Genomic DNA, 13,019 nt, shown 5'->3' with positions numbered 1-13,019 from the left:
GTGAGTGAGTGAGTGAGTGATTCGTTCGCTCTATGATTCAGCACAGGAGGGAGGGGGTGAGTAGCTCAAATGTGCTGTTAGCATGTTAGCAGAGCGATGCTACTGTGAACAGAGGAGTTGTTTTCTTGATGTGAGCTTCTACTCAGGGTTTTTTTCTTCCAGTTCAGAGCAGAAATGCTTTTGTTAAGATACTGGATGTTGTTTTTCTCCACAATTTCAATTATAAGCTAGATACATTGCTGCTAACAGCAACAGGGATGAGTCAGTTGGGCTTGTGAATCATGATTCATGAGTCAGTAAAGTGATTCTCGAGTATTGAACGATTCGTTCATGATTCGCGCATCACTAGTGCTCTGTTTGGACTTTGAATGAAGAGAGTTATTCTGAACTACAGAGACAAATTCTGCATTATTCTTTCTATTTATTTATCACATTACTTAGCGGAAATATTTTAATATTTTATTCAAAGGGCTAAAACGAAACATGGTAACCAGGTAAACATGAACAGCACTAGTTTCTTTTGAAATTTGGACTCTTTTTAGAAAGAATTTGTATCTTTGTAGACATATAAAAGTAGGCTAACCATCCTGCGTCCAAACGTGCGGCCCCTCCTTAACGCCGTGCTACGACACCGGTATGGTCACTGAGTGCTGTTATATGGGAAACGTATAGCTCAGCGGGTGTCCTCTTCTCCCTTTGTCTCGTGCTCTCTCACACGGGCGCGCTCGTGCAACTAAGCGCCTACGTCAGAAAAAAGGGAGAACAACACTGTCAGTGAGCACTTAGTGTACAACAGGCATTGTGTTTGGGATAAGCCGGTGGTGGTAACTACGACAGCACGAAGGCTGCCAGCCGTTTGTTATTACCGCCTAAAAACCTGACTAGCGGGCATGCCGCGCATAACCGCTTCATCAACGCCACCTTGCTGATCACGTCAACATGAGCGCGCCGAACAAGTCTTCGGAGAAAAGGTTTGTGTGGTCCTCTTTTAGAAGTTTGTGGTATGTAATGCTGTGCACTCTGCATTTAGTTAAATATATAAAGAAGTAAATAAATGCCCATGAAGAGTTAACGTAGACGTTTTTAGTTCGTAATGGGATTTAGAGTCTCTTCTTTACATTCCCTGTTTACCGATAAAGCTATCTAATCCTAGTGATACTTTCAGTTTTATGAATGAACTGGAGGAAGAGTTGAATGTGTTTAATAAAAGACAAACTTGTGTCCAGAAGGTGTCAGTGTAGTGTACGCAGTAAGCTGCTGAGGAAGAGTCCGCATCTGTGTCTGCTGTAAGAAAAAACAAACGTCACAGTATGCAAACATGTTGGCAACAAGGATGACAATAATTTGTGCAAGACTTATGCTTCTGAAAGATGAATCAATATGCGTTGGCATAACTGAAGAGTAGTTTAATCTGCAGTTGATAAAGCAGCAGGTTTATGTTGTTATCTTTTTTTCTTTGAACAGAAACGGCCCCAAAAATAAGCTGGATAAGCTTTTAAAGGAGAGAAAATGCACATTTCCCCTTCTGATCAAGGTATGGAAACAGCAATTCGCCTTACCACTGTGCTTTATTATTTCAATATACTAAATCTTGAGGGTTTTTTTTTTCTTTTAATTTTGCCATCATGAAAGCTTAATGTATTACATAAGTTATTGTTGTTGCCAAGGTTTTGTGGGGTGACGGAAGGCCTCCAAGTAACCAAACACCCTGAGTTCATCTGCGGGCCATTAAATAAATGTTATTTGGGTGATTGTGTGCTCTCAGCAGAAGTGATTTATTGGGGAACATGCTCTCCCTTGTAAAGTTCTTGGCCTGCACCATGGAAGCATCTGAGAGATGTGCTCTATTCCCATTTGCTGGGAAGAGCAAAACTACTCGATGGCAAATAGTTATGACGCTACACGCGTCCCATATCGGAAGCTTTCCGCGCTGACACCTGTGTTAACCCCATCATCTCTTCTTCCTGGAAAGTTCCACAGCTTTAAACTGTGCCCTGCAAGGACACATTCATGCAGGGGTGGACTGATTCGCCCACCCCCTCCCTTCTGCATGAAGGGATTAGTGTGTTTCAAAGCACCTGAGACCTCCCTCGCTGAGCTCCTATCGGACACTTTTACAGTTACTGTTGATTAAACCTTTAATACAGTTTGGACCTCCTTGCCAATAGTGGACAAAGACCAGTGGAGGAGAAATTACTGCATCCTTTAATGCAACAAAGATCATGCTCACTGTTGTCTTTCTGTAAAGCATCCTGGGTTCAGCGTCATTCAGACTATTTTTAAGTAAAGCTGGGATATTTTGATAAAGAAAATAGATGAGCAAGGTGGAGAAACAAACGAGAGAACATATGAATTTGGGGAATTGGGGACACCAGATTGATATTGCATGTGTGTGTGTTGGGTTTGAGAGAGTGGGAATTTAATGACCTGTGGAGAGGGCTAAATCACAGCAATAAGAAAGCCCATCGTCACTTAAAACAGCACAACCAAGCCAAGCTCGGTTTGTGTCTTCCATGTGGATTACTGCATACTGCAGAGTGGGTCAGCTAAACGCATCCTTGTTTAATCCTATCATGGCTCCTCTTATTCTTTGATCCCGACACTTAAAAAAGGCCCCTCAAACAGATATCCTTATTAATTAGCAATAAAACTCCCCACAGGTTGTTGAGCTAAAAGATGCCCAACATAAGAAGGCTGAAAAATCTTTGATCATCAGTGAGATATTTGATAGGGTGGTAGCTGAGGCATCATTTGAAGCTGCCACGGACGGACTCCTCGGTTAGGGTGTCAGTTCAAAAGATGGTTTTCTAAGTTAGGCTATCGATGCGAAGCATTTGCGTCATTGCAAAATACGGACGCAAGCAGCTGCTTGCTGAGACTGGAGCAGGCAGTGTCTTTTCAAGTTTGCAGCTTTTGTATATTATGACTCACTGCTCAAGTCCACTTGATCATTTAAGAATGCTTTTTATATCTCACAGTGACTCATGCATGTACTTGGTAGGGGTGGGGGAACAAATTGATACTGTGTAGCATGGTGATATTTTGTTTGCTAATAATGTATCGATACAGGGACAGCAGAAATCGATATTTTGTTACAAAAAAGGTTTTTGTGCTCTGACTTCAGAGCATGTTGATCCTTTTTCTGAGCAACAATCCTGACATTCCTTCACTGTCCAAATGTGACAGTTTACTTATTTTAATTTAAGACATGTTTTATTTTAATTAAGTTTAAAACTTTTTTATTTAATGTAAAATTATATTTTGTTTTAATTTACTTTCAAATTCTTCAGTTGCTGAAGGGGCTGCATAGTTTTCATAAACTGCATAGTTCAGAATAGCTATAATTTTACCAGATGGTTGATTCAGTTAAGTTGGACTAGACTGTAATACAAACCGTTCAGTTTGTCAACAATAAAACTGAAATGAGAGAAAGACTGAGTGTGAGACTTTGATATTAGAGAAAATGAATATTGATAAAGTTTACCTTTATGTACAGAATCTGAATATCGCAAAATATTTGTAAAAAATTGCAATAATATCGTATCGTGCGTTAAGTATTGTGATAATATCGTATCGTGGGATGTATGGTGATTCCCACCTCTAGTACTTGGACATATATGACTTACATATGGACATTCATCCCGTTACTGAAGCTCAATGTTTGCCTTATACTGGGAGCTTCATGCACATGCACATCTCTATGTTAAGAGATTTCTTACCCCATGTTTCATGAATTAGCTGAATAAAGTTGTAACATTAAATAGTGTCATTGGAATAGCAGATCTGCATTTTAAATTTAGCACTGAAATGCCTGCATAAGAATTTGTTGTATAAAAACACAGTAGCAGACTACGTTAGATTAAGATTATATTTCTTGCACTTCTTGACATGCTTCACTGCATTGCACCTGGTCAGCCACCTCCACAGAATGTGGAATAAGGAGTGTGCCACCCTATTATTCTAATGAACCTTGCCCCGATAGAGTTTCTCATCACTGCTTTGTTCCTTGATGACACCGGACCCCTGAATAAAAGCCGGTCACTTAGAGAGACATAGGGTTCACCTCTTCTGAATGACAGGCTGATATCGATGTCAGCGAGCACAGAGTTCACACTGTCACTTTACTGCAAAGTTGACTGTGCGCGTAAATTACATCTGAAGTACGATGAGCTTAATTCTAATCATGTCCTAATCAAACTCTCGTTTCTTGTTTCTCATTGCGAGCGTGTTTGCGTATCTGCTTTCCTGCACTGTGTTCCCTCGAGTTTATGTTTATGCATGCAAGATGTTATGTGTGCCAACTGAACGGCCTGCGGCTTGTTTGTCACATGGCTCTCACTTGTGTCAACATGTGAATCTCCATGATCACCAAAATAGTTCCAGCCATAGCAACATTTTCATTTCTGCCAGCGATTGCTATTCCTCCCACTGGTTCCTGCAAGCTGGGCAGGTCTCATACTGCCAAGGTGTGATCCTGGTTAGGCCACCATGTCACAGCTAAATTTCACAATGGTGAGGAGGTGTAGCGATGCTGCCCCGGAGAGGATCAAGAGGCCAGAACACTCCTCGGCTGATAAACATTAATTGGATCTACAAAGAATGCTGTGTAAACAGCCACCCAGGGAGTTTAGTTAATGAGTGTCTGGTTTAGTTGCATGAAGTGTCTGTTTTCCTTTAACAGTGAGTCATGCAGTACCGAGCTGCAGGGTATGCCAACGTCCTCCCCCATCGCACCCTTTCGTTCCATCTCCATAGGCCCAGGAGAATTGTTGTGTAATCTGGTCTAATCTAAAATATTGTTATATAAAAGGACACATTTGTTGCGATTGGTTCACTGATTCCTACACAGTTTTACAGTATAATACAATATCTAACAATATGAGATGTGACTACTTTAAATCATCTAGTAGTTTTGCACAGTTTTGATTGAAGCAGCTAATTCAAACTTCACTGTTGGCTGAAAATGAAAAGTGTTTTAAAACCCCCACTAATAATAAGTATTTGTGTTTTTTACTATGATGATCATTTATGTAATTATAATTGCACTTCCTCTCATGAAAGCTTGTAATTGAATTACATAATCAGGATCACATTAATCAGGATTTACCTTTAAGCCACGCCTGTGCTAGCCAGAGTGTGTCAGTATACACCTGTAGAAATGGGGAAGGACTCAATGAATGTTTCATTCTTCATTGTTTGCATCCATCATGCGAGCCATGAGATTAAATCCTGCAATTTGTGCTAATGATTAGGGCTGCCACAAACGATTATTTTGATAGTCGACTAGTCGGCGATTATTTTTGCGATTAGTCGACTAATCAGATCATCATCCATTCAACGTACAGCTTATTGCACCAGCGGCATCTGCTCTTATATAACTATCATTAGCTTACAGCTTTAAGTGTTTAAGGTATGTGCTAACTAAAAATAAAGACAAGATGATAGTTTTTAAATTTCACTTATATATCATGTTTAACCTGAGTAGCGAAAGACAGCGGTGGGTTTGAAAACGATTTCCCGGTGTTCTCACGGCTCTAGTTAGCCTAGCCCCCGGCTAGCTATCGAGCTAGTGGGTAACAGACGTCTCCGAAAACGTTGGAGCGCTTTTGAAAATATGTGGTGTCTTGATAAACTGAGCAGATATTTGAGGTTTACACAGCTACATTCTCGCCTGAAAACATGTTAAACGTTTATTTTGTGACCCAGAAAGAATAATAAGAGTAATATTTAAACTAACTAGCTGCCGCCATTGTTGGAAACTGAGCAGGGCCGCGCTATGAATTCTGGGACAGAGCTTCTTCTTCTTTGGTGTTTAACGGCAGCTGGCATCCTTGTACATGCAGTGCTGCCATCTTCTGTTTCAGTCCGTTATTACACTCTTAAATCCTGCTACTTATTCCTGCGTCTTTTGTGATCTTACAAAGCTTCAAACGACACGTCGACTATTAAATCAGTCGTTGACGATTTTGATAGTCGACATAATCGTGACTAGTCGACTAATCGTGGCAGCCCTAGTAATGATACACTTTGAAGGCGGTATATTGTCTGTCTTAGTCTAGCTCAAACATTGGCTGCTTTGTACCCGGGTGGTGCAAAGGCTTGTTGTGGTAGGTGACAGGAGAGTAAGTACTTTGGGGTCAGAAGTGGACAGTTGATCTTACCTAGGTGATAAGGCTCAACTTTGTCTCACCACTGGGACACAAAAAGGTTGGCTGGTTGGTGGGTTACCATAACTTAGCTTGCCAACTGATGATTAGAAAGTAAAGGAGGGGATGGTTTCTAGGAAAGCTGAAAATGGAAAATTAAATGCTGTGTTGCCTGGAGATTATAGCTCACTTGGCGCAACATTAGACCCATTTGTAGACAAGGTTTGTGGTCACAGAGCTGCCAGAGATGTCAGGCCATCATCACTCACACAGGTCTGATGGCACAAGCGCGCCGACTCCATCCTCAGGTTCTCAAACCTGGCAGGGCAGAGTCTGGGGCATTTAGGTCAGCGCCTGCACTGCACACGACAGGGGGTCAATCCTGCGGTGTTGTAAACATATTTAGCAGCGAAACATACACACACATTTTGATTATAGAGCTGAACTCTGACACGCACATGCACCTGCAAACATTTTACGCCTCAGCTGCCTCACAAGCAGGACAATTAATTTCATCTTATTGGGTTTATTGAAATAACAGTGCAGCGGTCCGAGCCAGACATGGGGCCCTGGGTCAGGGCTCATTCCAGGGAAGGAGTGCCGCAGATCTTAGATGAAAGAATAATTCATGAGGTAAGACTTCCAGCTCTATATTAATTTAGAAAGAATAAGATAAATATAGGCTATGGTGTCTTACTAGAGATTGTATCAGTAGAACTGATACAATCTTTAGTAAGACACCATTTTTACCCTTTTAAATCTTTTAAATTTTAAACTTTTAAATCTTTTATTAGATATTATTAATTTTTTTAAAATTAATTTTACTGCTGTTTTTGTCTTCTTAGCATATTTTGTATTCATCTAACTCTCCTGGTCTGTTAGTGCCTCTATCCTGTCTGTGCTTGTGCCCGATTTGTACCCTGTTATTGACTTATGTTGACTCTCGTATATTACTGTGAAGCACTTTGGTGTGCCTTCGGGTTTTTAAATGTGCTATATAAATAAAATTGTATTGTATTGTAATTGTATTGTAACTGCTGTAGAGACATCATCACTTTTAACTTGAATGCATTGCATATCTCCAAAATATTTAGTTTTGATGTGAACAGAACAACAGAGCTCGGAGTATCCAAAGCTGGATCCAATCAGTGTTGATGAGACTAAACCCAGCCAGGCTATCGACTGTTACTGAGCTAGAATATGTTTTATGTTTTTATTCTTGTAGTTGTAGGGCATCAGTACAATCGGCCTTTTAAAATCTGTTAAAATCTTTAGGATTTCTTTCTGTGTTGAGGCATTCAACAAGGGTGGAAGCATTCAGTCTGTATGTTAGATTAATCTCAAACAGTGAGGGGTTTATCTGTCAGTGCCACGATGGGGAAGTATAATAATTCCATCAACCTCCGATCAAGGCCACAGAAAAATGACCTGTGGCCCAATTCTGGTGTTTTCTGTGACAGTCTGTCTGCTAAAGGAGGCAGACAGGAAGCTCTTGTATATCTGTTTGTGGTTATTACAGTACATGAAATGATGAAGATTGTATTATAGTGCATGGGAGGATTATACATGTAGGTGGTCCCGACAGCACAGTTGACACAAATATGAAGTAGTAGGTCAGCCTCCACAACCATCGAACACCCAACACAAACATATAAATCACAACAATACAACATTGAAGTAAAATAAATATTATGTATTTGAAGAGAGTTCAGCAGCTTTTTGTCAGAATCTTTTGACTCATCACGATTTGTTAGCCTCAGATCATATCATGAAATCATATCACATAGTGCCGTTTAATTTCGTGTTTGTCTTTGATTTTGCTTTTATTTGCTATTTTATGACATACGTTACAACTTAACCTCCTAGGACCTGGCATCCACATATGTGGACATCCCATTTTGGGTTATTTAGACTAAAATACTCAATTTTGCTCTACAAGGGCCTGATATCCACTGACAAGGACATTATGCTGCTACTGTTCTATCAAAATTTTAAACGAATATCCTCATATGTGGCTCTGATTTTTCATAAAAACAAAAATAAGGTAAAAAAAAAAAATCTGGTAATTCTTTGTTTTTACATTCATCGGGCCCCAATATGCCCAAATAGCAAAGAGAAATAAAAAATGCAAGCTGTGGAAGAGTTCGGATCTTAGGAGGTTAAACATTAGAAAATATTCACTGGTTTGCTTTAAAGGCTTATCCAGTTCAGGGTTTGGAGGAGCTGCAGCGTATCCCGGCTGTCGAGGGGTGAGAGGAGGGGCAGGTAGACAGGTAGCACCTCACACCTTCAGTCTATTTCAAACTGGTAATTAACCGAACCTCTGGGAGAAAGCCAGAAATCCCACTCAGGACAAAAAACAAGACTTTAGTCTAAAGCAACAGTGCTAACCACAAAATGTCCCCATTATTGGAAAATATCCTCATTGATATTTCCTTATTATTAATCAATTCATTAATTTATTCATCAGGACAAATCTGCTCAGTTGACTTTGATTGCAGGATGTTTTTGTCGAACAGGGCAGATATTTTTCCAAATTTAGACAATATTTTACTACAACGGTGGCTTGTGTTTCTGTTGTCGACTTGAGGTTATTTGCCTGTTTTTGTCTCATCCTCTTCACCCGGCTGGAGAGAGCCTCTCCACGTTCCTAATAAAATTTCGCTTGCCTGGAAACTGCTTAATTTTCAGCTTTACTCCTAGTCACTCCTAGCTTTTCTCCTTATAGAGAATGGGGCTGAGCGGGCTAATATTCAGAATGTGGCTTGATTGTAATTACTTTAATAAAAACAGATTATCAGATGCTCTTTTAATGCAGCGACTCAGTGACGACATCGTTATTGTTCTTCAGAAAAGAACTCATTCATTTCCACAGTAGGTTTAACAGACTGCGGATCGTAGCCACAACACCTTTGCAAAATTTGCACTTTTGCACAAAAACTGTTTACATATAACGTATGCTACAAGTGAGTTTATAATCACCTGTGTGACTAAAGTGTATGTGGTTGTGCCACCTTGTGAACTTGACCCATATTGCACATGGTGACATGCTGTTACTGAGACGTCTAAAACCGCAGATGCTGCATTGCACCTGCCAGCCGGGTCACACTACCCACATACCTCTCTGCCATGTGGGAGGGGACACTGACACGGTCTGTTTTGGCCGATAACTCATCTTCTTTCAATTTGCCTGCACCTGGCAGCGATTAGCCAAAGGCCCAACAGCATGTAAGGCACCAGGTTGCAGTCAGAGGTGGCAGGTTGGTCATGACTTAACAGACTTACTGTTCGTTCTATCCAGATCAGAGACATTAAAAAGGTGTAGCCTAGTTATACGACTGATCCAGCTGGTTGAGGGGCAAATGAATGAACTAATACAGGATAAGAGAATACAGGATGAGAGGCGTGATACAGCAGCTACTGTACCTCAAGTGTCCCAACTGGCTGACTGAGCAGTAATGGAATACAGTACCCTGGTGCTTCATGCTACAGGAATAGCAACATTTTTCCTGTCACCAAAACACGGTGATTTACAGATTTATTTTTAGTGGAGGGGTGTGACTTGGTATGACTGCAACATTTAATATGAACTGTTGCACTCTTACCTCCCTAATAACTGCACTTTAAATAGAGAGCTCCTCCGATAAATCATTTAATCATCAGCAATAAATTAAAAAGAAATACAGAGAGATAATTAGAACACTTGGTTACCCAATGACTATCTGCAGTAAAAAGCTATAGTCAGCATTTGACTCCTGTCCTGCTGTGGGCTCTGCTGTTTCTGCTGTTGTGTGTAGCAGGCAGGAGGCCGGGGGTAGCTACAGGAGGGTGGGGCGGCTAAGCTGTTTGTTAGCAAGACTGTAGCATCTCACAGGGGTTTGTGCAGCAAGTAAAGCAGCTATAGAGGTGTAGAAGAGTAGAAGAGACGGAGGGGTTGATAAGGAGAAGCAGGCAGGGGGATATAACATCCCCGTTGTCTTTGTCTCCAGGATACAGTGACAAGTGAGAAGGAAGAGGAAAGTTGCAGGCATCTGTTGAGCCACACGGGAGGGCCATTAGAGCTGCACCACCTCCCCATCTGACTTCCCCACGAAGTGCCCACCTGGGAGGATGATGAGCTCTGTACCTGTCTTTTCTCCTCCGTCTAGTCCCAGCTCACCACTTCCCTCCCCCTGTCCTTCACTCCCAGAGGCCTCTTTTACGGCGAAGTCAGTGCCAGGCCCCTGCTGCTTTGTCTCCGGCTCAGGATGGGTCCCCAGTCAAGTCCCATCCATACGTCACTGGCAGCAGCAGACAGAGAGCACTCCCTCACTCATAATAGCAACCGCACAAAGCAATAGCATCCTCTCAGTGTCTGTCGGCAGTCTGCCTCTCTGTTCTGGATAAAACCCGGGGCAGAGAAAAATACTTGACAGAGAAGAAACCACAGAGGTTTGGAATATAACCTCGTCTAAACGAATAACTCGATGAAGCAAGGTGCAGATTGTAGAGGAGTACTGTTCAGAGTCACAAGAAGTTTTCAGGGAACTTATCGTTTATGGAAACTTATCATCGCTTAGGTTTGTAGCATTGAGGTTCTGTCAAGTTGGAGAATTTTTTGTTTTTTAACGAATGGAGTTCAACTAGACCAAAAACCTCCTGGAAATGCAGGCCTGGTATCATCACTGCAATCATAATCTTTTCATTCGCTCCTCAAACAAGAGGCCATCTGTTGTTACGGCACCTCTGGATGGGAATAGTGTCTAGAGGTTGAGATGTCGTTGAGGCTGCGGTTGTGACAGCATGGAGGAGATGTGCTATGTGGGAAGACGGGACCTCACCTGCCTGCTGTGGTTTTAGCCTCCTCCATGGCTGCTGCTGGGGTAGGAACAGGAGGGTCAACCCAGAGGTATATTTAGCAACAGGACTGCCTACATGGGACTAAAGGCAATCATTTGTTTCCATTCTCCAGACAGCCACGCCCACTTATGTGTTTTTAGTTAGAATTTATTTTTGTTTTTATTGATTTCTTTTAAAGAAATGCTCACAGGCTTTACATTTTGTGCTATGACACCCGTAAATAAACTGTGATCCTTTGTTTCTTGATTTTTCTCTTCTCATGGTTCCATATCTGAGTTTTTTACTTCGGGTGCTCTCATGCGGTGTCTAATGTGTTGTCACCTGGGTGACCAAATAGAAGCTGCTTGAATGCTCTTCCAGGATAACTGTGGCAAGGTTTACAGTCCTCTATGTGCAGTCAAGATAGCTGTTTCATCTCGTTTCTAGTCTTTATGCTTGGCTAAGCTGCTTTTATTTATAGCATGCACATGAGAGTGAAGTCAATATTCTCATCTAACCCCCCTTTTCCAGTCATGCTGCAGTACAGATGCATGGTAATGAGTTTTGTCAATATTAATGAGACTTAAAGGAGTCCTTCCACCTCTGAGAGGACCGCGTGTTCACTGTCACTATGTTCACCTCCCTCTTGGATGGCTTCTCCACCAACAGGGGACAAATACTCTCAGTGGTTCAGCTCTAAACCTTAACTTATCATTTGTAGCACCGTCTTCATATTTGGTCATTGTCCAAAAATAATGCTGCAAGATTATTCAGCATTATTTATCATACAGCTTGATTTCAAAATGAGATGCTAGGTTACTGTCTAAAGCATAGGTGTCAAACTCTGGCCCGCGGGCCAAATTTGGCCCTCAGCCTAATTACATTTGGCCCGCGAAGCCATACCAGATTACTATTAGAGCTGGCCTACTGGTATTATACAGCTAATATATATATTGTTTAGTATTAAGCTTTGCTTGTTCCATATTCAGTTTTTCAGCAAAACTTATTTGAGTCCATAAGAAAAGATTAATTCTTATATCTGGAGGAAGATTTTTTTTTCAATAAATATTAATGTTGGCCCGCAACTTTGTTCCAGTTTTGAATTTTGGCCCACTGTGTATTTGAGTTTGACACCCCTGGTCTAAAGTGAAAGATTGTAAGGATAAGAGCATCTTTCTGTACTGTCTGACATTTTATTTGAACTACACTCTAGGTATTTGGGAATTTAGTATATTAAATAACTGCTTTATATAGAATTTTAGCTACCTGCTAGTATCGCAGATGCTACCCTGGCTCTTTCATCCATAGCCCCTTGTAATTGTTCTGTTATAGACCCAGTCATGTTACTAACCTTTTGCCTAGAAATCTGAATTTGTGAGCTTTGCATTATCTAATTTTCCAGTTGTCATTGTCGGCTTAATTTCAAGCATTTAAACGTCTTTGGAAACAGGATTGTATGTCTGACTAAACAAATACAGCAAGAGAAATAAGAGAAGAGAACAGATAAGAGTATAATGAGGGTAGTAGCAGCAGCTTCCTCAATAGATGCTCATTCCCAAAGCTGATTACTGAAGTAGCCGCTGTTGTTGCATAACTGCTGTCGTCTTATCATATTCATCTCTTGTACTGGTTCTGGGCTAATCAGCACATGGAGCAACTGAGTCGTTTCCCTCCTGCAGTGTGGATTAGTCATTGGAAAGCAAATAATCTCGTCTTACATTTGCATCGTGAGATAAACATGATGCAAATAGGTTTTGTTTTGTTGTAAACAGCAGCCATTTTGACATTTTACAGCAGGGTAAACAAAGGTAATTAAACGTTTTAATCGTGTCTTTTTTGGCTCGGTGTAATAAATGATAGTTTACCTGAGTTTACCTGGCCATGAACTGTCAAAATGGCTGTTGTGAAAGGGCCCCATGCTCTAATATGACTTTGAAGGGTAAGATGTGTTTCATATGTCAGTCAGGGTTCAAAACACGTAACTGTTGTGTCAAGGTGAAATTAAAGTTCATTGCTATTTCTTCTGGGTTTTATGTAGGGCTGCCACAAACGATT

General features: G+C 41.0%; 1 protein-coding gene across 4 annotated transcripts in view; it reads left to right on the top strand.

Annotated features, from left to right (window-relative positions):
* The first annotated feature begins 560 nt into the window (after positions 1-560).
* dyrk4 (dual-specificity tyrosine-(Y)-phosphorylation regulated kinase 4) overlaps positions 561-13,019 on the top strand; it is a 28,354-nt gene continuing 15,895 nt past the window's right edge. Inside the window, exons 1-3 of one of the 4 annotated variants that reach the window (XM_085165489.1) lie at positions 561-971; positions 1,465-1,534; positions 6,688-6,779. In XM_085165489.1, the coding sequence (XP_085021615.1) occupies positions 1,510-1,534; positions 6,688-6,779 (117 nt within the window). In that variant the 5' untranslated portion in view covers positions 561-971; positions 1,465-1,509. Of the gene's footprint in view, positions 1,535-6,687; positions 6,780-13,019 lie in introns of all 4 variants that reach the window. The other 3 variants (XM_085165487.1, XM_085165488.1, XM_085165490.1) reach the window with 3 other exon arrangements.

Source organism: Neolamprologus multifasciatus, chromosome 7, assembly GCF_963576455.1.
Source record: "Neolamprologus multifasciatus chromosome 7, fNeoMul1.2, whole genome shotgun sequence".
NCBI lineage: Eukaryota > Metazoa > Chordata > Actinopteri > Cichliformes > Cichlidae > Neolamprologus > Neolamprologus multifasciatus.
The sequence above is the reverse complement of the archived record's forward strand: the minus strand, read 5'-3'. Positions and strand labels throughout refer to the sequence as shown.